The sequence below is a fragment of the Astatotilapia calliptera genome, chromosome 15 (assembly GCF_964374335.1).
Source record: "Astatotilapia calliptera chromosome 15, fAstCal68.1, whole genome shotgun sequence".
NCBI lineage: Eukaryota > Metazoa > Chordata > Actinopteri > Cichliformes > Cichlidae > Astatotilapia > Astatotilapia calliptera.
This window is the reverse complement of record NC_137436.1, coordinates 6058392-6081420: the sequence shown is the minus strand read 5'-3', so window position 1 is coordinate 6081420 and position 23029 is coordinate 6058392. Positions and strand designations below refer to the sequence as shown.

The 23029-nt window shown below is 43.0% G+C and overlaps 3 protein-coding genes across 6 annotated transcripts in view; 1 reads left to right on the top strand and 2 right to left on the bottom strand.

Annotated features, from left to right (window-relative positions):
- Positions 1–3474, top strand: part of ino80 (INO80 complex ATPase subunit) — a 40077-nt gene extending 36603 nt beyond the window's left edge. For all 4 annotated transcript variants that reach the window (XM_026194342.2, XM_080290084.1, XM_026194340.2 and 1 more), the window contains exons 36-37: positions 1046–1261; positions 1908–3474. In XM_026194342.2, coding sequence (XP_026050127.2) covers positions 1046–1261; positions 1908–2116 — 425 coding nt within the window. In that variant the 3' untranslated portion in view covers positions 2117–3474. The remainder of the gene's footprint in view (positions 1–1045; positions 1262–1907) is intronic.
- Positions 3475–6000: 2526 nt separating this feature from the next.
- On the bottom strand, positions 6001–7717 carry chac1 (ChaC, cation transport regulator homolog 1 (E. coli)). Its single transcript, XM_026194738.2, has 3 exons — positions 7037–7717; positions 6863–6898; positions 6001–6750 (listed from the first exon to the last, which is right to left on the bottom strand). The coding sequence occupies exons 1-3, from the start codon at positions 7205–7207 to the stop codon at positions 6367–6369; spliced, it is 591 nt and encodes a 196-aa protein (XP_026050523.1). The 5' UTR covers positions 7208–7717; the 3' UTR covers positions 6001–6366.
- Positions 7718–13186: 5469 nt separating this feature from the next.
- On the bottom strand, positions 13187–22790 carry dll4 (delta-like 4 (Drosophila)). Its single transcript, XM_026142949.2, has 11 exons — positions 22317–22790; positions 21894–22154; positions 21447–21504; positions 20506–20769; positions 18523–18583; positions 17347–17477; positions 16947–17116; positions 16628–16847; positions 15391–16126; positions 14938–15046; positions 13187–14428 (listed from the first exon to the last, which is right to left on the bottom strand). The coding sequence occupies exons 1-11, from the start codon at positions 22368–22370 to the stop codon at positions 14423–14425; spliced, it is 2070 nt and encodes a 689-aa protein (XP_025998734.1). The 5' UTR covers positions 22371–22790; the 3' UTR covers positions 13187–14422.
- Positions 22791–23029: the final 239 nt, after the last annotated feature.

Here is a 23029-nt window from a genome sequence, read left to right as displayed (position 1 = left end):
ATCTGTCCTTTCCATGAGACTATTATCTTGTTCTACTGTTGCTAGAATAGCAAATTAGTGTGACTTACATGAAAGTCATCGCTGCACGTAGAAGGCTGGCTTGTTATGTTCTCTCTGCTATCTCGCCTTGTGTTTTAATAGGCTGGGGTCCATTGAGACAAGTGGCTTTTTACCTCATAAGCTGTGTGCAGCTCGTTTCTTGCTTGTTTTACATTTATAACAGTTTTATTTTGGCTCGGCCGCACTCAGAAATCAAGATACATGGTGAATGTTTTTTCCTTTTATCTTCACTTTGGAATTTTTGCGGCAAGATAATCTCTCCTAAATCCATACTTCTTCGTTAAAACCTGTTGGGAATTTTTGCTGCCATGCTAAGAGGTGCTTGCCAGCAAGATTATTGATGCGCAGTGATAACCAGAGCCAGCAAGCTGGGAGAAAGTTGGTTCCTTCAGAGATGTAGATGATGTTTAAATGAAAGGTTTGGAAGATGAGATGGAAAGCAAAGAATCAAGAATCAACTGGTGAACTTGAAAATGGGAAAGGAAAGAAGAGTGAAATTTAGACCTGAAGGTCGGGGGAAGCGTGGGGAATTTTATGAAAGGTTTTCATGTGTGCTTTGGTGTTAGTGATAGAGTAGGGCCTTTTTCCCCACATAGGGAGGTTGTAATCCAGAGTATTTGGAGTGAAACGTGTAGAGAAATGCAGACCAGTGGTGGGATGTGGGGAGTCAGAGAGGGAGAAGACAAGGTACTGGAGGATTAGGTACATCACCACTCTGGCTCTGATTGTGCAAACAGTATGGAAAATGAGAAGAGTGTTCCTTTTTTTGCTTGAGCCAGCACTTACAGTAATGATGAGCCGTGATTAATGTGCAATTGCGCTTAAATGTTGCAGAGAAATGACCACAGTAGACTCTGAAAGACTGGGTCAAGGCCAAACCAAACTGAGTGTCTCTGACAGTGATGTTGATTCCCGCCTGACTGTAAAATACTGAAGAGTTTTTTTTTTTTTACTATTTTTTCCTTTTATTGCCTGTGGTGTTCAGGTGTTTCAGCCTCGGACACAATCAGTCCAGGCAGAGGCAGGTCCGGGCGGAGTCGTGGGCGGCCTAAAGGCTCTGGAGGCGGTGCCAAGACTGGAGGGAAAGGACGCGGGCGTAAGTCAACTGCAGGTAGTGCAGCAGCAATGGCAGGAGCGATGGCAGGCGCGGCAGCTGCTTCGGCAGCAGCTTATGCTGCTTATGGCTACAGTGTTTCGAAAGGTATGTAAATATTGTACGGATCTTTATGCACAGGCACTGGCTGTCCAGAAATCAAAAAGAATATGTGTGCTTTGTTTACCTCTCAATGCATTTCTTGGACAAATGTTCTTAAGGACTGTTGATGTCACAACAAACATGCTTGTTCTGTTTCTCATGTTCATACATCCATATTTTCAAATGAGCACTCTTAACTCAAGAGTAACTCAGTTTTTTAAAAAATATTGTTTTAAAATCTGTCCTTTTCCCTGCAAGCTAAACGTCTACTACCCATGCACAACGTTACAGCTTCACCAATGTTTCAAGCCAGAGTGCTGACCTGTCATCTCTTTTCAAGCCACAATGAATGCACTGAATGAATACCTTACTGGTTCCTGTTATGGATACATTAAGCCAAAAGAAAGTAACAAAGGAGAAGATTGTTAGAGTCCATAATCATTCCACATTCCAATCAGTGCCACACAGTTGACACTGTTATGAACTTCTCCCAGAGATGTCTAATCGAGACTTTTTTTGTTTTGGTTTTTTGAGGCCGATGTATTTTGTTGTGGTATCACTGCAAAAAAACAAACACAAGCCAGTTATGTCCTACTGAACTGGCTGTTTGAACATGATAAATAACCTCATCCTTTCCTGTCCCTAATTTCAGCGGGCCTCTCTGCATCCAGCCCTCTGCAGACCTCCCTGGGCCGGTCTGGTACCAGTCCTGCCTTTAGCCTCAGCAGAAGCTCCTCCCCCCAGACCAAAGGAGGCACCTCCACGCCGAGCCCCCACAAACAGCTGGCCCACAGCCACCACCACAGCAGCCACGGAGCAGTCAGGAAAGGAAAGGGTCCTGGCGGTCCTGGGGCTCGATGATACATGTGTACGCATATTCGTATTAATATGCCCTGACAGATAACTGACCTGCTCTTCACTGTGATTCCCAGAGATACCCCCCGCCCCCTCCCCGCCCACCTAAACTAATAAACAAGAGTATTTATAGTAACTGAGGCTCACTACCTGGAGGACCACGCTCTCCCTTCTGGCTCAGCAACTAAATAGAAGCTAGAGTAACCACAACAATTTAAAGGTACAGCCTCAACCAGCCTCTGCATTAGTTCATTTATATTCATTTAGTTTTTTTGTTTTGTTTTGTTTGTCCAGAGCAGTGGACAAAAACACTGCCTTGAGCATTTTAATTTGAATTTTGACAGAAGTATTTCTAAGTGCTTTTTTGAGAAGACAAGCTGTATTCTACTATTGACGACAGGAAACCCAAAGGCGTGTAGCTCAAAGGGCTTTTCAGATCCTTGGATTTGCCCGGGTAGCGAGAAAAAGGAGTTCCTGTCAAATGCACTGAGCCACGTCTTCCCTTATTTTTTATTTTTAATTGTTATTTTATTTAGATTTTTGTTCTGTGTTACTGATTCTCCTACATGCACATTTGGTTATTTAATTGTTCTGTAGATATGTTCAGCGCAAAGCTGGTGGACAAGTCTGCATTTTACAAAGCTTAATGTGAACCCACCATACCAAACAGCTTTTGTACTAAAGCTCCTATTTTTGTAATGAAAGATGTACTGAAACCAACAGGCAGGCAGGTAAAACTGTATCCATAAAATGTGTTCATGTATAGGTGGAAATGGAAAATTTCTGATTATTTTTTGTGTCCAATGGGGAAAATAATGTAAAAACAAAAAAAGAAAGAAAAGGTCTACTAAAATAAGGGGTACTGATTGATAGAGCAATGCTGCTAATGTTAAACGTATGAATCGATTCACATTTATTTTGGTTGTTTTAAGTTATTTAAGTTAAAAACAGGCGATTCACAAAAATTGCGGAAAAATCTTCACCTGTAAACTGTAAATTGCGAATTCTAGAGCCATTTTTTTTTTCTTACTTTTTCCAAAATAGTTTTCTGTGATGACAAATCTGTGGTTCTCTTTGATGTCATTCATGTTTCAGAAACAAAAAACGGGAAAAAAAAAAGGTGTGCACCAGTGTCCTGAGTTGAGCACTACATCTGTTCTAATGGGTTTGTTTTTGTGTTTATAGCGTGAATAAAATGCAATGTTCTATATCGATTGTACATAATGATGAATGAAAGCGACATTTCCTCTGGCTTTTTCTCTCATTTGCCTGACTATTTTTATAAGTCACATGTACATATGAAGAAATGCATCTGTCATTTTACTAACAGGAGTCAACTGAAAATAAAAGATGGCGAAATCTGAGCAGTTTGATTCTGCTGCTTGTTTGTTTGTTGGTTTTTACATTAGCACTGTCCTGGGTTTGAACCCATTGCTTCACGAGGGTTAACTCACTGTATGATATCCTGGAAAAATATAAATAGGCTGTAAGGTAAAAAATGATAACTATCAATATTAATTGATATTAATTAATTATCACAGTTATATTAAAGTGGTCACCAAGTGAAACTTTATAAAAAGTACACACTCTTATGTAAAAAGCCCTTTTTTTTCTCCATTTTTTAAATTTTTAAATTTTTGCTTGCTTACTTGCTTCAAACCCACCAGCCAGCCGTGGCTTTTCTGTTTGGAGTTTGCATGTTCTCTCCAGGTACCCTGGCTTCCTCCAGCAATCCAAAGACATCCATGTTACATTAATTGGCGATTCTAAATAGATTTTAACTATGAATGTGACCGTGAAAGGATGCCTTTCTCTGTGTTAGCCATGTGACCCGTCCAGAGTGTACCCTGCCTCTCAATCTATGAGGCTGTTGTGGACTTCAGGTCTGCAACAGTGGAGGGAATCTGCACTGGCAAAGAAAAGAAATGGAATAAAGGACCAAGAATGTAATAATTCTGCTTGTAGAAGTACTAGGTTTAAAAAGTACAGCTGAATGGGGGCTTAATGAGATTTGGAAGGCCACAAATTTCATAAAAGCTTCATATTACTTAATATCTTCCACAAATGGGTGGTCACATATTAGTAGACTACTGCCAGGTGGAAACATCACTTTGCCAGCTGAGAAACATGCCTTGCCATCTCTCAGAAGACTAAAACATCTGTGTGCAGCACAACAGTGATAGAACACTGACATCTTCATGTCAGTTTCTCAGTAGTTGCACGCTTTATTTCCCTCGTGGCTATAGATACAAACAATATTCATTTCAGCCCTTTATTTAAATATAACATCTGAAGCTCAGAAACAGCAGTTTCTGTTATCACACAAATGTTTTCTCACCTGTGGCTTTTTCTTAAAACCATTTTGTTTGGCACCCCTCTTGTTATGTCTCTGCTTGTTTACCCTTGTAAGGTTCTCTGTATTCTTCCTTCAGCCAGAAAGTGATTTTACGGCATCTCCTGACAATCCCACAATCATAGATTCATAAACTCACCAAAACCCCTGGAAACTGGGACTTCAGAGACCAGAAACCAAAATTCACATGTTTTTGATTTAAAAAAAAGATAAAGGTACGATTAACAACTCTACAGAGAAAAACTAAACTTTATACCTGTAATCTCATTAGTAAGACATCCTTATACAGCCAAGGGTCACATTCAACCCTAATTTAATAGGTGGTCCTTCCAGCAATCTTAAAATTACATTTAATCTATTCTACTGTAGTCGTTCCAAGAAATTAGATCTCTGTTGCTCAGAATAATAGGCAGACCTCGCCATGGGCAGTTTTTGTTGGAGTAACTATTAAAGAAGTCGACTGTATAAAGATTGCCAAATGTAGGGTTTTTTTGTGCAACAGGGAGCTTTGAGCTTCGTTGCACTGGGAGGGAAACGTATATTTCAGAGATAAGATATTCAAAACCTCTGGCACTTAAAATAGAAACTATCTGTAAGGTCTGTTTATGAAAAATCATTTGGAAGAACTTAGCCTTGATGTAAGGAAATGACAGAAAAACAACCCATTTGAGAGGCGATCAAACTGACAAAGATGCACCTGAGACCCATGTCGCCGTTTTCATGTCACCCTGCTGAGATTTCATCTCAGTGAACGCATCTGCAGTGTGTTCTTCCTGGTGCACTCTTGACACGACCACGGGGCAGACTTGTAAACACAGGACTTCCAGGTCTGGACTTGTTCCCGGTCAGCAGTTATATAAGCCTTTTCACCTAGATAGACTCTTGGACTTGAATCACATCCAGGGTACAAGCTGCTCCGGCCAATGTTTGGGTGTGTCTGACGTATGTTTGTATATGTGCACTCAGGAGACCTGTTCAAAAAGCTTTACTGACTTCTTAGAACATTGCTGTTGAGTTACAGTCTGCAAACCAGATGTGAACCAGCACGTCTGTTTTTTGTTTTTATTCCAAGAGCATGTCAGAAAAGCTGCTTCTTGGCAAGAGAAGACCCTCATGGTCTGTGTTCTTATGACATGCACACAAACACCTTGAAAGCCTCCCTCACCACAGGTTATTAGCTGGTGTGAAAAAGTTCTGTCAGCTGGTTCAATTGCAATCTTCACACTGAGTGCTTAGTGTTTTTGTTTTTAAACAGGAGGGGGGGGGAAAAAAAAAAAAAAAAAAAAAAAAACCCCCACAAAATACTCCTTGGGAAAAATGCAGTACAGAAACATTTTCTCCTTTTGTGTACTTTATTTTAGGATTTCTGGTTAAATCAGTTCTCTAGAATACATCTCTTTGCTGTGCACTCATTAAACTGCCACTTTTGATACCTCCAGATTTTCCTGACCAAGAACAGAGCCTTTTTCTTTTAAATGAGCCACAGCTCATTTAAACAAACAGTTTCTGTTGCAGCAATAACACACAAAAACAGTCATTTTCCACTTTTTTAAATTGGTATTTATTTTACTTGACACTCAGTTGTCACAAGCAACTTTTCAGAGTCAGATTTATTCTTTGACACATCAACGCACTCAACCACGAGCGACAGCAGTACCTTCTGAATTGGACGGAAGTTGCACCGTACAAATCAAAACAGTTAGTGAAGAAAAACAGTGTTTACAGTGAACATTGTAGGGATTGTATTAAGCTACCCTTCTTTTTTTTCCACTTTTTCAAGTACAATGGATGGTGATGAGGATGTGAAGCTACAGAATGTAAAACACAGGTAGAACATGGCAGATCAAAGCCTCATGTGTAGTGTATTCTTTCCATTACATGCTAGTGAAACAAAGGGTACGAGCTACTGTGCTGCAAACAGGTAAGACACCATGGTCAATGCTGTGGCCTCGATGGAGAACAGGTGATGGTCCTCCACATGTGGGCAACTGCTCCTCATGAACTCCGCAAGCCGGAGCAGGTACTCCAAGTTGTGGCCCGTCTTCCCTCTGGACATTGCGATCTGGGCACCGATCTCCTCCGAGGTGGCCGGGCCCAGGTAGAGAGGGTTGTCGGAGGTGGCAATGTAAACCAGCGCCTGAACCGGAGGCTGGTCATTCCCCTCAGGGAAGAAATCCACCATTTTGGTCATGTAGCCTCCGCAGACCGTCTCTCGCACATTGAGGTACTTCAGGGACTCCTCCAGCTGTGAGCCTGCCACCTCAAACGCCACACCCCAAGTAGTCTCCTGTGGAGGAAGATGAAAACATATTAAGTCATCATTCAATTAACTGATGTAGACTGGAAACTCCACTGCACTTTCTACTGTAAACCAATAGGAAGCAGAAAGTTCCACTTACGTCATCATCTTCGATCAGCGTCACCACTCTTCCGGGCTGCAGAGAAGAAGAAAAAAATAAATCACGTCACGGACAACGCCTGATGCAGTGTGAGCCCAGCTGTTCAACATATCATGCCACCCTAAGCAATCTAATGATGTTCCCGTTAACAAGTAAACATATGCCCCATCTTACCAACTCATCGTTCCCACGATGGAAGTTGTCTCCGTGCCAGAAGCGTCTCTTGTAGCCTTGAATGTAACCGACCTTGCTCCTCTGATATTTGAAGTCAGGCTTCCACACCAGCGACCCGTACCCGAAAATCCACAGGCTGGTCTTCCCGGCGATGATATCTTGAGGCTTCATTGTTTTTGGATCATTAGTTTTGACGACGTTCAAATGAATGAATGGATCTTTTTTCCTGAATGATTTGTTTTAAACCAGCTAAGATGACTAGCTAGCTAGCGTTAGCTTCCGTCGGTCCAGGAGCAGAGGCACCGGTTGGCTCGCAGGTATACCGCGGACGGTATTTGAGCCCAACTGCTTGGCAGTTGCGAAGATGGAATTTCGCTGTTTGTTTTGCCTTGCACTGTGCATTGCCATTGCATTAGAGATGCCGCATTATGCCTTAAAAATCCATGGCAGCCGCTTTGGCCCTTAGCTCAATGTCGAAAAAAGACAAAACCCGCTTTTGCCAGCTGCTTGCCGGCTGGTGATGGTTGGCTTTAAAAAAAAAACCGAATTAAAAGATCGAGGATTTACAGATGTTACCGCGTTTAACGCCCAGATGGTATTAATATACCCGCCAAGATGTATCTGTCTGTCTGACGCGTTTCTTCGATAACATGGCGAAGCAGGGATCTTACTTTTATAGAGTCCGCAGGACGTAGGCGGGTCCTCTCCTACCGTTTAACACCAATCATATTTAAAGGGGCGTTACCAAATTACCCCGTTTGCCCAAACAGATTTCGGTGCGCCAAATAGGGCGGGACTAGGAAACAAATTCGTTACACTATTGGTTAAAAATGACTTGCCCGGCATTGCCATCTTTTAACGCGATTGCTCGATGAACTGTCACTCAAAACAAATAACTCTGTGATTGCTCCAATGCGTTGTCACTCTCTTCACAAGCTTTAGCGATTCATACGGCTGATGCAACTTCCCAAAGCGTTTCAGGGCCTCAGCAGGAACCAAGCAACATACCAAGGCATTGCATCAGATGTTCCTATGGGAGATTCCCTATAGGAATCGTTTTATTTAACCACGTAAAAAGAGCACATAAACAACTGCTTCACTTTGATACAAACCACAAATAAATTATTCTAACTGAAAGATATGACTTTACACAGGAGAGATGGAAACCACATCTGGTATAGCAGGGAGTTACACAGGACCTTATATGGATGTACATGTGTAAGAGAGAAAACATATGATTTATTGCATGTTCTCTTTCTGCTTGTGTGGGCTCTACTCCGACTTCCTATTACAGTCCAAAAATGATCATGTTAGATTCCAAATTTTGCTGTAGGTGTGTATGTATGCCTAAAAGGTTGTCTGTCTCCCTGTGTTAGCGCTGCAGTGGACTGGCAACCTGTCCAGGGTGTATCTAGGGTGTATTTCACCCTAGATAGGCTTTAGCCCAAGTCGAGCCTTCAAAAAGGAAGTGGGCCATTCACTGGATAACTTCACTGTGGCTACGTTCATCTTTTCAAGTCAGTCTTTGCATGCATTATGTATCTAATTGGGACCCATTACGACACCATAACATGTTAATTTGAGCTTTGATTCTCTTTCTGTCTGTGTAGGTACAGCAGGTGATTGTAGGTTACAATCACCAAAAAGCCTACTAGCTTAAACTCCAAAATGTAACCAGATTCAATGCTTTTCTTGCAGTTATACTCAGGAAGCATAATCTTTCTGAATTATTTAAACACAGGTTCCCTCATATATATTGTAATAATCAAGTGTGTTTTCTTTGGATTTCCTGCAAAATAATAGCATGTATGGGTTTCTACTTCATGTAAGATTTAAAATGCATTTGAAACCCTGTTAAAAAAGATAAGAAAGAAAATGGCAAAGTGCCAACACAGCTAAAACATGGAACTCAGTCAAGACAAAATAAAAGACATGGGATGGACAGAAAGATCCAGCCTCAGATCTGATCAAACGCACAAAAATGCTCACCACTCTTGTTAGATCTGATATACAGTTATAGCAGAGGCTCATCTGTGCTCAATACATAGATTATCTATAAATAGCTGGCATTACCTGTCTTGATAAGAGGCCAGGCCAGTATCAGCTCTTCATAAATCTAAAGCTACTGCATGCACGAGCTTCCAGCCCATTGTGCCTTCATGTCCATCCGCTTCTCAAGCTCTCTGCTACATTATCTCGTGTTGCTCTCACCACAGCCTGCTAAGGACTTCAGTGGCACCCACTTCTCCGATGTTTGCACACGTCCGTTTATCATACATTCATTTGTCTTTGCCTTCAAACCAATCTAAGATCATCATTCAAGCCTCATGCTGACACAGTCTACATGTTTAATTAGTCCTGATATCCTAGTAAAACCTCCCGACCCCTATTTTTTCCCCGCACATATATGCAGTGACTCAGGGTATGCATTCTTCTACTAATGTTAGATAAAAGGTTAGGGGGTAATTAGGACAGATGATTTGGATCTAAAAGTAAACTATGAAGGAATTATGATCAGTGCATGTTTATCTTAGATGAGGGTGTGTGTTAATAAACTGTACAGTGTGTTTGACTGGTTTACATTTTGATTAAAGGTCGGTTGTAGATCAAGTAAAAGCAGATCTGCTTATTGCTCTAGAAGTGTGGCATTTAAGTTAAACATAAGGGTTCCTGCAGGTTTTTATGTTGGCATGTACTGATCCCCTGTTTCCTGTGTGTGGGGGTGTGGGGTGTGTGTGTGTGTGTGTGTGTGTGTGTGTGTGTGTGGGGGGGGGGTTCTTACTGACACCTAGTGTTAAATAATGAGACAGCTATAATAGCAGGGCAAGGACAGTAGTGCTGCTCCATACTGCAAATCTGATGTTAAGTAAATACAGGGCCAGCATTGCAGATACCAGTACCAGTACAGATACAGATGCTGATAAGTATAACCGAGAAAGGCAGCTTAAGTGGGGGAGAGTGTGTGTCAGTGTGTGTCACTATTTATGAGCTGAGTCATCATCAATTTGTTAACTTCTTAACACATTTTAATAACTACTAAATCACTGTGGTGCTTTTTACTTTGCATAGTACTCAGTTAACACAGTAAAACACATCTTTCAGCTTTTGAAACTGTATTTTGAAACTGTTTTTGGAGACCCTGAATGTACATATGTCTGTCTCTAAAGCACTTTGCGTCAGCTTCTGTTGTTTAAATGTGCTGTAGGCTATAACTAGAATAAACGTGATGTTTGAACAGAAAAAGTTTTAGACATTTTTCATAGTGCAACAAAGTATCAATCCTATCCGGTTGTTCAGTCTAACGTCACTAGCCGTGTCTGGGTCTAAACTCCGCTGCAGGTCCATATATCAAACGATCACTATGGCATTACTGAGAGTTAAAAACTGTCTAAAGTCTTTCATCTTTAATAAAATGATCAGCGTTCTGCTCTACCAGGTGTAACAATTGAGTTTAACATCCAGGCATCCATGAAAACCGAATTTATGACATTTAACGGAGTTAGAAGTTAGCAAGGAGTTAGCTCGCTAGCTTCTATCTAAATACAATATAGCATGTCCTGACTGCGGGGTTTTGGAAACAAATTAAAACGTACAGCTCTGCTATCACTTCCAGCATAAATGAAGACAGAAAACTAAACAGCAGTGACGTTTGTAGGGTTACTGAAGTTGGGCTAGCTGGTATATAATGATGTGCTACGTGACCGCTAGCGACACAGCTATGTTAGCATAATATAAACAAGCTAACTTTTTTTCCACTCGATAAAAGTTAACGTGAGTGTTCTCGGTGGTCAGGAACAAATGTAATCGCATGGCAGGATGCTGTAAAAGGACCAAACTTCAGCCAGGAGAACAACTGAGATAATCCATCCACAATACGAGGTTAGTCATTCATATACTGCTGCATGGGCTGGGCTGTAGTTACATCCTAGGGTTTTAAAAACTGAGCTTAAATAAATGATTAGCGGTAATAAAAGCCGAGGGAGGTCAACAGTGATCACTGACTGTTTTAGGAGCTTTTTGAGATCAAATAGAAGAAAATACATAACATTAAACATGTTAACAACACAAAAGCCATATTAAACGCAGACTACTTTAGACCCGGAAGTAGGATTCGTCGCGTCATCACTGAACAACCGGATTGTGCTAGTATTGATCCAATACAAATACCGATACCAGGGTTGGTATCGATACTATCAATATTTGGATCAGGCTCACCTCAACAGGGCAGGGCAAGGACACATAGGCCAACAATAACAAACTCATGCTGTTTGAAGCCACTTAAGGATTTTAACAAACCACAAGAGCTCCAGCTATAAAAAGAAAGACAACCTGCAACTTTCAACTCCTGATTGGCACTTTCAACATCTGCTTTGCTCACACATCAATTTATACATTTTATTTTCTTCCCTTTTCCTAGATTGGGAATAAATAGCACTGATTAGTGTGTTTGTCTGGGCCCTGGCTTGTTTTGAGGATGTTTCCTGAGAGCCCGAGTCATGTGTGCGAGCTAAGTACAGAACGAAATGAAAACGATGCGTGAGAAAAGCAGTCAGCATGCAGTGGCATGTTCTGCTTTTTTCCCTTTTTTTTTTAATCAGGGAGGAAACAGGAACTGATGTCACCGGGTCACAAACAGGATGCTGTGATTATAACACAATGAAAATGCCTGACTGTGTTATGGACACCGAGAGGCCAAAGAGCAGAGCCTTAGCATGTGCGATGGAGTGTGGATGAGAGAGCGCTCTTGCTCGTAGGTGTGAGTGTGGGGACGGTGGGAAGCGCTATCAGGCTGGGTCAGGTAACAGATGACCACAGCGCGAGAGGCCTTTAACTGGGTGATTCATCACTGTGATAGCACGTATGTTTTTTCCGAGCATGTGCGGAAGCTCCCCTTTCCAAACTCTTTTCTTTTTTTCCTTTTTTTTAATGAACACACCCTAGCTGAGGATGAGGATGCCTAGGTCAACGGGCTGACAGGATGAGTGTGTGTGGATGAGTGTGTGTGTGAGGGAAAAACCATCCAGATTCTCTGCTGAGTGTTGATTGCTGCTGATTAGGGGGGTGTTGACTGTTGCAGCATTTGTGTTAATTGGAGTCAGGAGAGATTCTGATAATGTGCATGACACACACACACACACACACACACACACACACACACACACACACACACACACACACACACACAGAGAGAGAGAGAAAGAGAGCGAGAGAGAAAGGAAAAAAGAGAAAATAAAAAAAATAATAATAAAAACACTGATCCTTAAGCGCTCTTCCAAACTGTATGGAACAGTGGCTATTTTCCAAATAGATGAGGATGGTAAATGATAGCAAGACGAAGAAGAGTACTCTGATAAAGATCTCTATTTTAGAAAAGTTGACTTATTTATTTATGTGGAATCCTCACAGATCCGCTGGCTTCCATCTGGTTTCACCCTCCTCTCTGCTGGTGCCAGGTCCTCTCTCCAGCTTTGTTTGCAGAGGAGTGGGTGGTACGGAACCGGGCATTGAAATATTGCTCTTAACCCTGAAGGGGAGGAAGAGCAGTTGGGGAGCCTGCAAGTGCCTGAGTGTATTTTTTATGGGAGGAGGTCTCTGTGGGTCGTGCGCACAGGCTGAGAGGCTTGGCATATGCTGCTGTTTTTATGGCACTGCAGACTCACACCGCGCTCCCCCACGGCATCTGCTTGGACGGCTGCGCGTGTGTGCACGTTTGCGTGCACGAGCTTTATGAGGAGGGAGGGGTGAGAGAGAGAAGAGTAGTGGTGGTGGGGAGGCATTCCCCCTTTTGCCCCGCACCGGGCTTTGTTTCACCATTTCCAGCTTGAGGGGGTGGTATCCGTGGAAACGGATTTGAATTTCAAGCCAATTTAGGGCTGGAGAGAGAGAAACAAGGGGGTGGGTGGGTGGCTGAGTGAGTGGGGCCAGAGCCAACAGCATTTCCAGGAATTACTCGAGGTAGACATACTACATTCAAGGACCTTCATTTACCAAATGTCCAAAACATTATATGTGATGTTGTGTTACTGCAGGAGAGCAGTTAGCACTGATTAAACCAATGCTGTTGGCTGAAATGAAGCTAAACAGATATAAATAAATACTAGACACACACGGTCAATAATGTAAAAGAAAAAAAAAAGGCCTCATAAATAATTTCTTTCCAGAAATTTTCACAGAATTTTTTATTCTACAGAAGTTTGGTCCTTATAAATATGCATTATATACAAAATAACATTATAAAACATATAAAGAGCAGTGTGTCATATTTAAATTAAAACTCTGGAAATACTCATTTAAAAAAAATTACATTATTGGTTCTGTACTTTTGAAATTCATTATAGGCAGGCAGTGGTGTGACAGTCTTTTTCTTCTCGTTTTGAGTCTCTTGTTTTCGGTTGCATTAAAAAGAACAAAAAAAAAAAAAACCCAACACCTTTTTTCTATGCGCAAACTTTTCCCTTTCTCTTGGATCGTGCTGGCACTGCACTGACTGTTGTGCTCCTGTGGTTTTCTCTTCAAATCTCTGTTGATTTTCAAAGTATTTTTTTCCCCCATTGTTTTTGTTTATTTATTTTGGTAGTGCAAATCGATCCAAGGATAGACAGGGGCACACAACTGAGCATTCAAACCCCGTTTTTTTAAGGCTTCTAGTGAATTTGGGCTGCATACGATCTTCACCCTTGCGCATGACGTGTCCACCCCCCCCAAATTTCTTTTTTCCACGTGATTGACGGCTGAAGATTAGTTTCAGACATTCAGAACTCAGCAGTGGTGAGGTTGGATTGTGACACGGGGTGAGTTCACTCGTCTAGACCCTGAGTCTTGCATAGCAGGCGAAGCTGGCTGGAAAGAAGGAGAAAGGTGGGGGGGCGGATTTGGAGTGGTCAAATCTTTAGGCACCTTTTCTTTTTTACTGATTGGTTGGCTGTCAAAGTCATCATGATTATCACACAAGGCCAGGTTAGATACACAGGGCGACAATCCACCCTTTATCTCTCTCTCTTTTTTTTTACTGTCCAGGATGGCCAAGGTTAGAAGTTTAATAATTTCACTGATGCTGTCGTCACACCTCGTGCAGTCAGTCTATTTTTTTGCCAGTCCATTTAACCATTGTCGCGACTGAGAGAGGTCCTTCACTGTACATGTGTTGCATACAAACACTCGGTCAAAGTTTTTCAATTCTGTCCTTTTTTTTGTTGTTTTTGTTTTTCTTTCCTTTTTGCAGAGCAGACTTTTCTGCCCTCTCCAGTTCTCAAGTGTTCCAGAGCAGCAGTGAACATCTAAAATGATCTCCAGTCTCTTCTCAGCATTTGTAAACAATCCAGAATATTACATTCTGCCTTGATTGTGTCTCCCCCCCTCGTTCCCTTGCCTTCTGACACTCACAGTTTATACCTGTGGGATAAAAGAGAGAAAAAAATGGAGTTACACCAAATAATTTGAACAACATAAAAACAGCAAATTAAAAACAGTTTCCAAGCACTCCTTTAGCTCAAACGCACCGGTATCACTGTTATGTTTTGCTTGGAAGTAAACATCCTAAAAATTCCACTAAAAGCCACAGCACTAAAACATAGCACCTTTGAGACTGAGCAGAGCCAAACATGTGTGAGAAATCATTATAGGTTCTCACTTTAGGTCTTCATATGGCCAAGATAAAGTGTAGCTAGCATAATTTATAGAAACCAATAATGCACGTGATTGCGTTTCCCCCCCAGCTTAGGTCAGAATACCAAAAAAAAACAGGGAAAAACAGCAAGTCTCATCTTCTCCTATGAATGTTGGTGTACTAGTGAGGAATCGTGCACTTGAGACAACCTAATGGATGTCAAATAGAGGATCTAAGGCAATGCTGATGAAGACGTGATTTTATTTCATTTCATTTATTTATTTATTTGCCTTACCTCAGTCGCTATGACGCATTCCTTCCTCTCTTCCGCTATAACAAATACCGACTGGTACATGGAGTCTCTCGAGGAGCATATTGTAGATATTCTACACTCTGGCTTTTCGCTGCAAAACACAAATCACACTTTGTGTTAATGCAAACTAGAAGCACATGGCAGAACTATGCGTTAGGTGTATACACATGCGGCGAAGCAGCAAAGAAGAGTACATAGCTAAGCACTTGTTCAATATAAACTCTGTGGATGAAGAGCAATGTATGGTTGGGGGCCCACTGTTGGGTGCAAATGAGGATTACATGACAGAGGCTTCTCATACATAACAGTCATTTCTACTCAGCAGAGCCCTGTATATATACACACTATCTATGTGAGTGGAATAAATAGTTCTTTAACAGACATTATCGCAGCCAAGACGAGAGTATAAAGACATGCAAAGATGTTTTCTCTTACCTGTACACTCTACTCAAAGGCATTTTATCATCTAAACCCTTGTCATAAATAAGACTTTTATCCTCTTGTGACTTTTCGTCCTTGAACTCCTTTGATTTCGAGTTGTAAGGGTCCAAGTGATAGTTTTTATGAATAAAGTTTGATTTCTCTGAGTCACAGTCTACTTCCAGGCTGATTTTCTGGTTGGTGTTTTTGAGCTGGGACACTGGGATCAGGTTATCCCTCTGACTGCTGGACAAGTTGTTCATAGTCTCTGATTCTCTTCGCTGCCTCTGGGCTTGCCTGTGGATGTGCCTCAAGGCCAAGACCACCATGCACAGCACCACCAGTAGTGCCACCAGCCCAACAGCCAGAGAAACCGCCGCCCACTGGAAACCATCTTTGTTCTCTCCGGTGGTCACAGGAGAGGTGACGGCGAAATATTCGCATTGGGGTCCAGTGAATCCAGCGGGGCAGCTGCAAGTTGCTGGAGACTTGCCCGGCCCACCTCCCCCACTGCAAGTACCCCCATTGAGGCAGGCCCGAAGGGAACACTCGTTCAGGATCCGGTCGCAGTTTCGCCCTCCGTAGCCGGCAGGACAGATGCAGGTGTAGTCGTTGATTCGGTCCTGGCAGGTGCCTCCATTAAGGCAGGGGTTTCCAGCACACTCGTTGATGTTGATTTCGCAGCGCTGGCCGGTAAACCCTGCGCGGCAGCTGCACACACGGATGCCACCATGGAGCTGACACAGACCTCCTATGAAAAAAAGAGAAAGCGGATGTAGATCATAAGCATCAACGAATACAGGTTCGGAGGAAACTCAGAAGCTACCATTAGCAAACAGAGTGAGAGACGTTTCGACACTGAGGCGTTTCAAAATCAAAGACAGAGAACACAATCTCCGTAATCCCTCCCGCGAGGCTGCTTGAGTTCACACATTTCCACTGAATCCACAGTGTGACCGCAGTGCTGCATATTGTTCTCCCAGCGCAGAACAATCCCAGAGCCCTCTGTGTTTACATGAGGACAGAAATTGAACTGCGCTGGCTATTTGTCCCCTTTCATCAACAACCACAGCAAGCTGTGGTGACATTTACAAGCTGCTGCTCGAAGCTGCTGAGTGTTTACATGGAGGACAATAGACACCAAGTTCCCACCAATTCCTGTTGTTCCAGTGGCAGGAATTGGAGTGGGGGGGGAAAGGGAAGTTCAGAAAAAAAGGGGGGGGGGGGGGCAAAGAGGAAAGGAAGACTGTACCATTAGCGCAGGGAAGCGACGTGCACTTGTCCACTTTCTTCTCGCAGTTGAGCCCGGTGTAGCCTCTGGGACACTCGCACATGTAGCTGCGCCCGTTGTCCTTTTCCTTACATTTCCCCTTGTGGAAGCAGGGAGAGTCGGCACAGGTCAGCAGGCTGTGCTCACAGTGGGAACCCTCAAAGCCCTGGGGACAGGTGCACATGTAGCCACTCTCCAGATTCTTGAGAAATGGAAATAAAAACAAGTCAGTGATTAAGTATGATCAGCAGTGAATGTTGAAACCTAAAGGTGGGCATGCACCGCTCAGTTTCCTACTTACTGTGCATGTCCCCCCATTCCTGCAGGGGTTGCTGTCACACTCCTTCATCTCCAGCTCACATTTGACCCCCGTGAAGCCTGGCAAGCATGTACACGTATAGCTTCCCTGGCCAGTGTTCATGCAAGTGGCGCCATTCAAGCAGGGATGGTGATGGGTGCAGAAGTTCAGGTCTGGATTGGGGGAGAGAGGAGAAGAGTGTTTGTTTACAGGGTGTCTGCAGGAGACACACACACACAACCAATCTACCCCCGGATGTGTAGAAAGCTATGAATAGAACACTTCAGAGGAAACCTAATTTACTAATGCTTTCAAGTTAATTCAAATGAAAACAGGGTGCAAGTAATATGAGAGCATCTTTTTAAAAAGGAATAGCAGCAGTGAGCCAAGTTGTCTGGCGTACCTTGGTCACATAATAGGCCTCCCCAGCCCTCCTGACAGTTACACTGCCACGGCAGCTGGCAGGTACCGTGCTTGCAGGCCGGGTACTTCCTGCACTCGTCACAGAACGTGCCCTGCCAGCCATCTCTGCATCTGAAAAATTAAAACAAAAACGAAAGACATTTAAAACATTAGTCTTTGTTTTTTTTCTCATGCTAAAAGTGTTGTGATTGCAGTCTTAAGCCATCAAATAACTCAGATTAAATATCCCTGTAACAGATTAATTGGATGTTAATATTAAGAAATCGGTTAACATCAGTAACTGCGTCATACCACAGTTGGACACAATCATTAGATGATTAATTAATGCATCACAGAAATCTGAAAAAAACAAACAAACAAACAAACTTTCACTTGGCTAAAAGTGAGATCTTGTAGTAGTAAAATCTTGTTAGTTCATCGCTCATCACTCAGTGAAACTGCACTTTATTTGTACAGGTAGGTTATACAATGTATGTACAGCATGTGTAGACGTTAATGCTAAGAGTGGGGCTGGAAGCAGGGATCTTTATTGTGTTTAAAGATTACTAATTATAATATAATAATACCCAAGCAAAAATATTTTTTAAAGATTAAGATGCTTCCTAAAGGTTCCTAAGATCGTGGGACTTAAGATGCTCTTTTAAAGGTTAAAACATTTTTCTGTTACTTAGTGCGCAGAGACATGGGAGCAGCTTTACTGGTATCTAAAGGATTTAACCTTAATCTGGAATGGTTTTAGTGGTGGGAACGGTGGATTTGTGCCTAAAAAGAGGGCAAAAATAAAAAATCACAGCGAGTGGGTGAGTGTGTGTGTGTGTGAATTATCCACGCTGGTGAGTGAGATAGGGCAGTGACAAGGAGGGAACATGGGAAGCGGAGAACTCAGTGAGTGATGCTGTGAAGAGAGGGCGCGGACCGAAACGCTGACGTGAACTTCAGCCTCACTTAATGAATCATATGGAAATATTTCAGCTCATGTGGATCCTCGGATGATAAAAGTGCTTTTGTTGCGCATAAACTGGGAGGCAGCTGAGTGAAGAAGTTGAGTGAAAAACAACCCAGGCCTTCCACATGAAAGGAGCTGACGCTGTGCCCATATGTGCTCCTTTCCTAACAGCCAACACATATTTCAACACTTGCAATTATTAATACTTACACACACTCGCCAGGTTTGGTGCAGTTTCCATTCCTCTCGCTGCAACCCTCCAGACAGATAGCTACAAGCAGAAAGAAGAGAGAGAAAAAAATGAAACTTACAGTAAGGGTGCTGCTCTTTTACTGTTCTTTGCCTGTTGTCCACCTGTTCCTCCTGACACAATACATCAGGTGTGACAATTTCACATTTTCCATACTGTTAAAAATAAACCATAAGCTAAAATGTCACACAAGCCCCTTGCACTGCCATTAGGCACACAACAACCAAGGCTTTCCTTGAAATAGCCAACTGTAAGCTCTGTATATTAAAGTACACGGGGCCTTGGTGAGGCTCAACTTTCCTCAGAAGCCTCCATTTGATCTAAACCTGTCCGCCACACCCACAGCTGCCACTGGGTGGGTCGTTTGTGTGTGTGTGTGGGTGAGAGTTTGTTTGTCCTGTTTTAAGTGTACCGGTCATGACACTGATTCGCCGGGGCAACATATCAGGCGACTGACAGTAAGCGGCCGGTTTAGTCCAGAACAGATGCTCGCTCTCAATAGCAGACAGCTGTCACTATTGTTGTTTGTGGTCTGCCAGAACCATATTTGCAGCTGCCACTACCGCGCGCCCAACAATGGAAGGGGACTAAACATCGGTGGCGCGTGGCGGATAATAATGCTGCGATTAACCTTGGCGCGTGCAGTCGCCCGGGCTCCTTCTATCAATGCCCGCGCGCACCCCCTCGCGCCCTCCCCTCTCTCCTGCAGATTAAGTTACCGGGCACGCGCTTTCTGAAGGTACAGTAGTAAACAGAAATTAACAGCTCTTCCTTTAACTTACCTGGACAGAAACGGCAGGTAAATGTTCGCTAATACGCGTAGATTTAGCTTAAGTTAGCCAGCCATTTGTGTCACGTGACTACTACTACTACCACTGTGCGCAAGTGTCCACAGTGTGTGTTTCTGCATTAATGTGTTTGCTACTAAGCTCCTTCAAACTCTACACTATGGCCCCGAACGGCCGGGCTTGTTAAAATTTATGTATGGGAGCGTGTGAGCGAGAAGGCAAATTATGGCCTCTGAAAGATGCCCAATCTGTCTTTCTCATGTATATTTTCTGTAGTCAGTGGCGATTGATGTGTGTGTAATTGCAACACGTGAGCCCATCTGGTTAGAATTTGGCGCCACAGTCAAAATAGCACATGCCAATTTCTCTTTCACCGCCAAGTGACATGGATGACAGATCCGCTGTCACCCGTGTGGCCACATATCCAGCACATGGTAACTATTACTCTCACGGTGCCTCCTTCCAATCTACTCTTTGATTAATTTGTTTTGGTGAAAGGGGGCCCTTGGTATTGTGGAGCCAAATGGCATCGAGCCTCCTCATAGGCTCATTCAGAACTTTCCAAATCTTGGGAGTGCTGGTGCACGATCTGGCCAAGTGGGTTTGCACAAGTATAATGTGCCTGTTGTCGTGCTAAGCCTGCCCCCGCCAAGAAAACCCATATTCAATGAGTACCCACAAACCCACCAATTGCACGTCAGAATTACATGATTACAAATTATATGAAGCAAACAGCTATGAAAAATGCATTCCACACCAAAATTGCCTATCAGACTTGCCAGATATCATGAGGTCATGTCTAGTTATAGCACTCAAACATCCTGTGGCCTTGAGGATGATGACCTATGGGTTACACAACTCACATACTAGCAACAGCTGATATCAAACTTATGCATTTCTCTCTATAGGCAGAAACCATTATAACGATTATGAAGAGCAAAGGACGATGTACAGAAACAGATTCATCAGAGTATTGGACAGTTAACCACTTTAAGGTAAGGCCTGTCCACCAAATCCTGCAGAACACTATCCAAAAACTCATTACAATCAGATTGAGTTGAAGCAACTACAGACTGTGATCACCAAGAATAGACTACTGATAGCAAGTGAGCCAGACAGTTGTAAAACATAAAGATTATGTAGCTGGTTGCTTACGTTCTTCGCAGTATTTCCCCTTCCAGCCGGGCAGACAGGATAGCTGTCCATCACGGGTGCAGGTGTAGTGGCCGAATCGGTCATCCCTGGGCGTGCACTTTTTGGAACAACTTTCTCCGTAGTAACTTTCATTGCAGATGAATCGGTACGAATACTTCAGCTCTGTCTGCACATTGGCCAGTGTATCCTGAGACCAGTCAGTTCCTACACCAAGTTGTCTTTGGATGGTAAAGAGGCTAATCAAAGCGTCTTGGTTGTTGGTTTCTGAAAGAAGATGAAGAAAAAGAAAAAAGAGGAGAAGGAAGAGGAAGTCAGAACTAATGGAGGAAGTTTAGAGTTTAAACCTGCCCATGTCCTGGATTGATTATGGTTTTATGTCACTTATGCATCATAAATGGCTTGTGAGGTCAAAAGTCATCCACTTTTGCTTTAATAATCTGCCCAGTGCCAAGCTGCATCCCTTATCAAATCCCATACAGCTTAGATGAAAGATAAACTCAGGTTGAAATTTCCTCTTTCTTTCCGTCAGCAAAAACATTCCCAGGCCCAGTCCCCTCTTCCAAAGGGCAGAACAGAGTAAGGTGTAAAATACAGGAAGATGTAGTCAGGGGCTTTTGGCAAGCACTGAGTATTCTCACCAAAGCCCACAGCTCTTTCCCACGCCAAAAATAAACTAGAGGAAGTTCAATTGTATTGGGTATAAGAATGAAAAAGGTGTTCTGAAGTTCATAACAAAGGCATGAATAGGCGTGAAAATTGTCTGAAATGATGAACAATTAACGGGAGGTGGAGGGGGAACACTTCAGTGACTAAACTGCATTTAATAGCCCAATTTATTTTCTGCTTTCGTGCATGTTAAGTGTGCAAAAATTGTAAACCGACTGGAGTGTGTTAAACCTACAGACAGAGCTCCCTCCTGTGGCAAAAAAGGCTGCACTTACCTACAGGTAGGTTTCCATAAGGTGAATGCCAGGCTTCAATTATTAATGAAAAGGACCCCTAAAGAGAAAACATATGCCGTTAATACATGCTACAAATACTATAGCGATTAAAAAAAGAGTGCTCGCAATTTAGACGAGAGCCTAAATCTTGCTTATTTTTGTATTTCATAGGCTCCTGCTAATTGAGAAGAGAAATTTAAATCAGACTTAAGACTGCACGAGGAAATATGTGTCACAGTGATCACGAGAGCCTTTCTGGATTTTGAAATGAACGACATGGCAGCAGTCCAATCTGTTAGTCGAAAGAGTATTACCTAATGATATGGATTAGACTAGCTGACCAATAATCGGTGCGCTCCCAAAATGCATAGCAGTTCCCCGAAATCAACATAATAGCAATCGCTGTAGTGAAACAAATAAAGTGGATGTGCTGCTCCACGCCCTTACCGGCCAGCCAAAGTTGAAGGGTATTTGAATCGGTGTAGGTAAAGTGCCACTGTCCTTGGCGCTGAAAGAGTTTGTCCCCAGCACTGGTGTCATTGTACTTCCAAAGATGCAGTCACCTGGAGAGACCACAGCCTGATAGTTCTTCAAGCAAATTCTAAAATAAGTCCTGCAGTTGGGTTTGCATGCATCTCCGTTTGCAAGCAGACCTTTGTGGTTTTTAAATTCGTGGAGATCCAGCTCAAAAACTCCGGATCCAAATACCTAAAAGAGAAGGAAATATTATTTAAGAAAACGCCGTGCAGCTACATGAAGCTTATTCTGTTATTTAAAAAAAGGAGGGGGGTAAAAATTAAACAGTCGGCTCTCCTTCTGGTTTCGCCGAGGTCTCAGGACCACCAAGGAGATGTAGATCCTCTTTCATACCTGTGATATTAACGTGGTGCTAAATGCGATGGTAAAGGTGAACCAGGCTGCCATCCTTCTTGTTTCTCCAGGGCAGCCGCGTCACCAGCCACTCACGCAGCAAAACCTTCTTATTCCGAAGTATTGACGCCGAGGTAAACAAATAGGGTATTGAAAAAAACCCTTCCACGAAACACTATAAATCCTCCACTCCCGATTAGTCCTCAATAGCTCCTTGTTGCCGTGCGTCAAAAGCGTCCAGAGGAAGCGTTTCCAATCTCCAAGTTATCCAAAGGTGAGGGAAGACCAATATCCACAGCTGTGTCCCACTCCGTCAGCAGGCGTCCTCTCCTTGCATGATATTGTACTCCACAATGGTCAACTCCTCTGTGTGCGCGCGGCTCAGACCTTGTTTTGGTGCTCAAGTCGGTGCGTCAGTGCGCCACGGACGTTCATCACTCGTCTTATTACTACTGAATGAACCCTAGTGTGTCTCCTCCCAGATATATAGACTACCACTGCGCTGCTCATTACATAAACTGCCACTCACCCAACTGGCACCGCCCACTTTACATATTCAACCCCCTTCTCTTTCCACCCCAACAATTATCCAGATTTAATACCCACTGGCAGAGAGATGACTGACCACCATGGATACCGGGCGATTATTAACAAGCCCCCAACATCTGCTGACTTATTTTTAGCGCACAATATGCGGGGCGCACATTTAGACT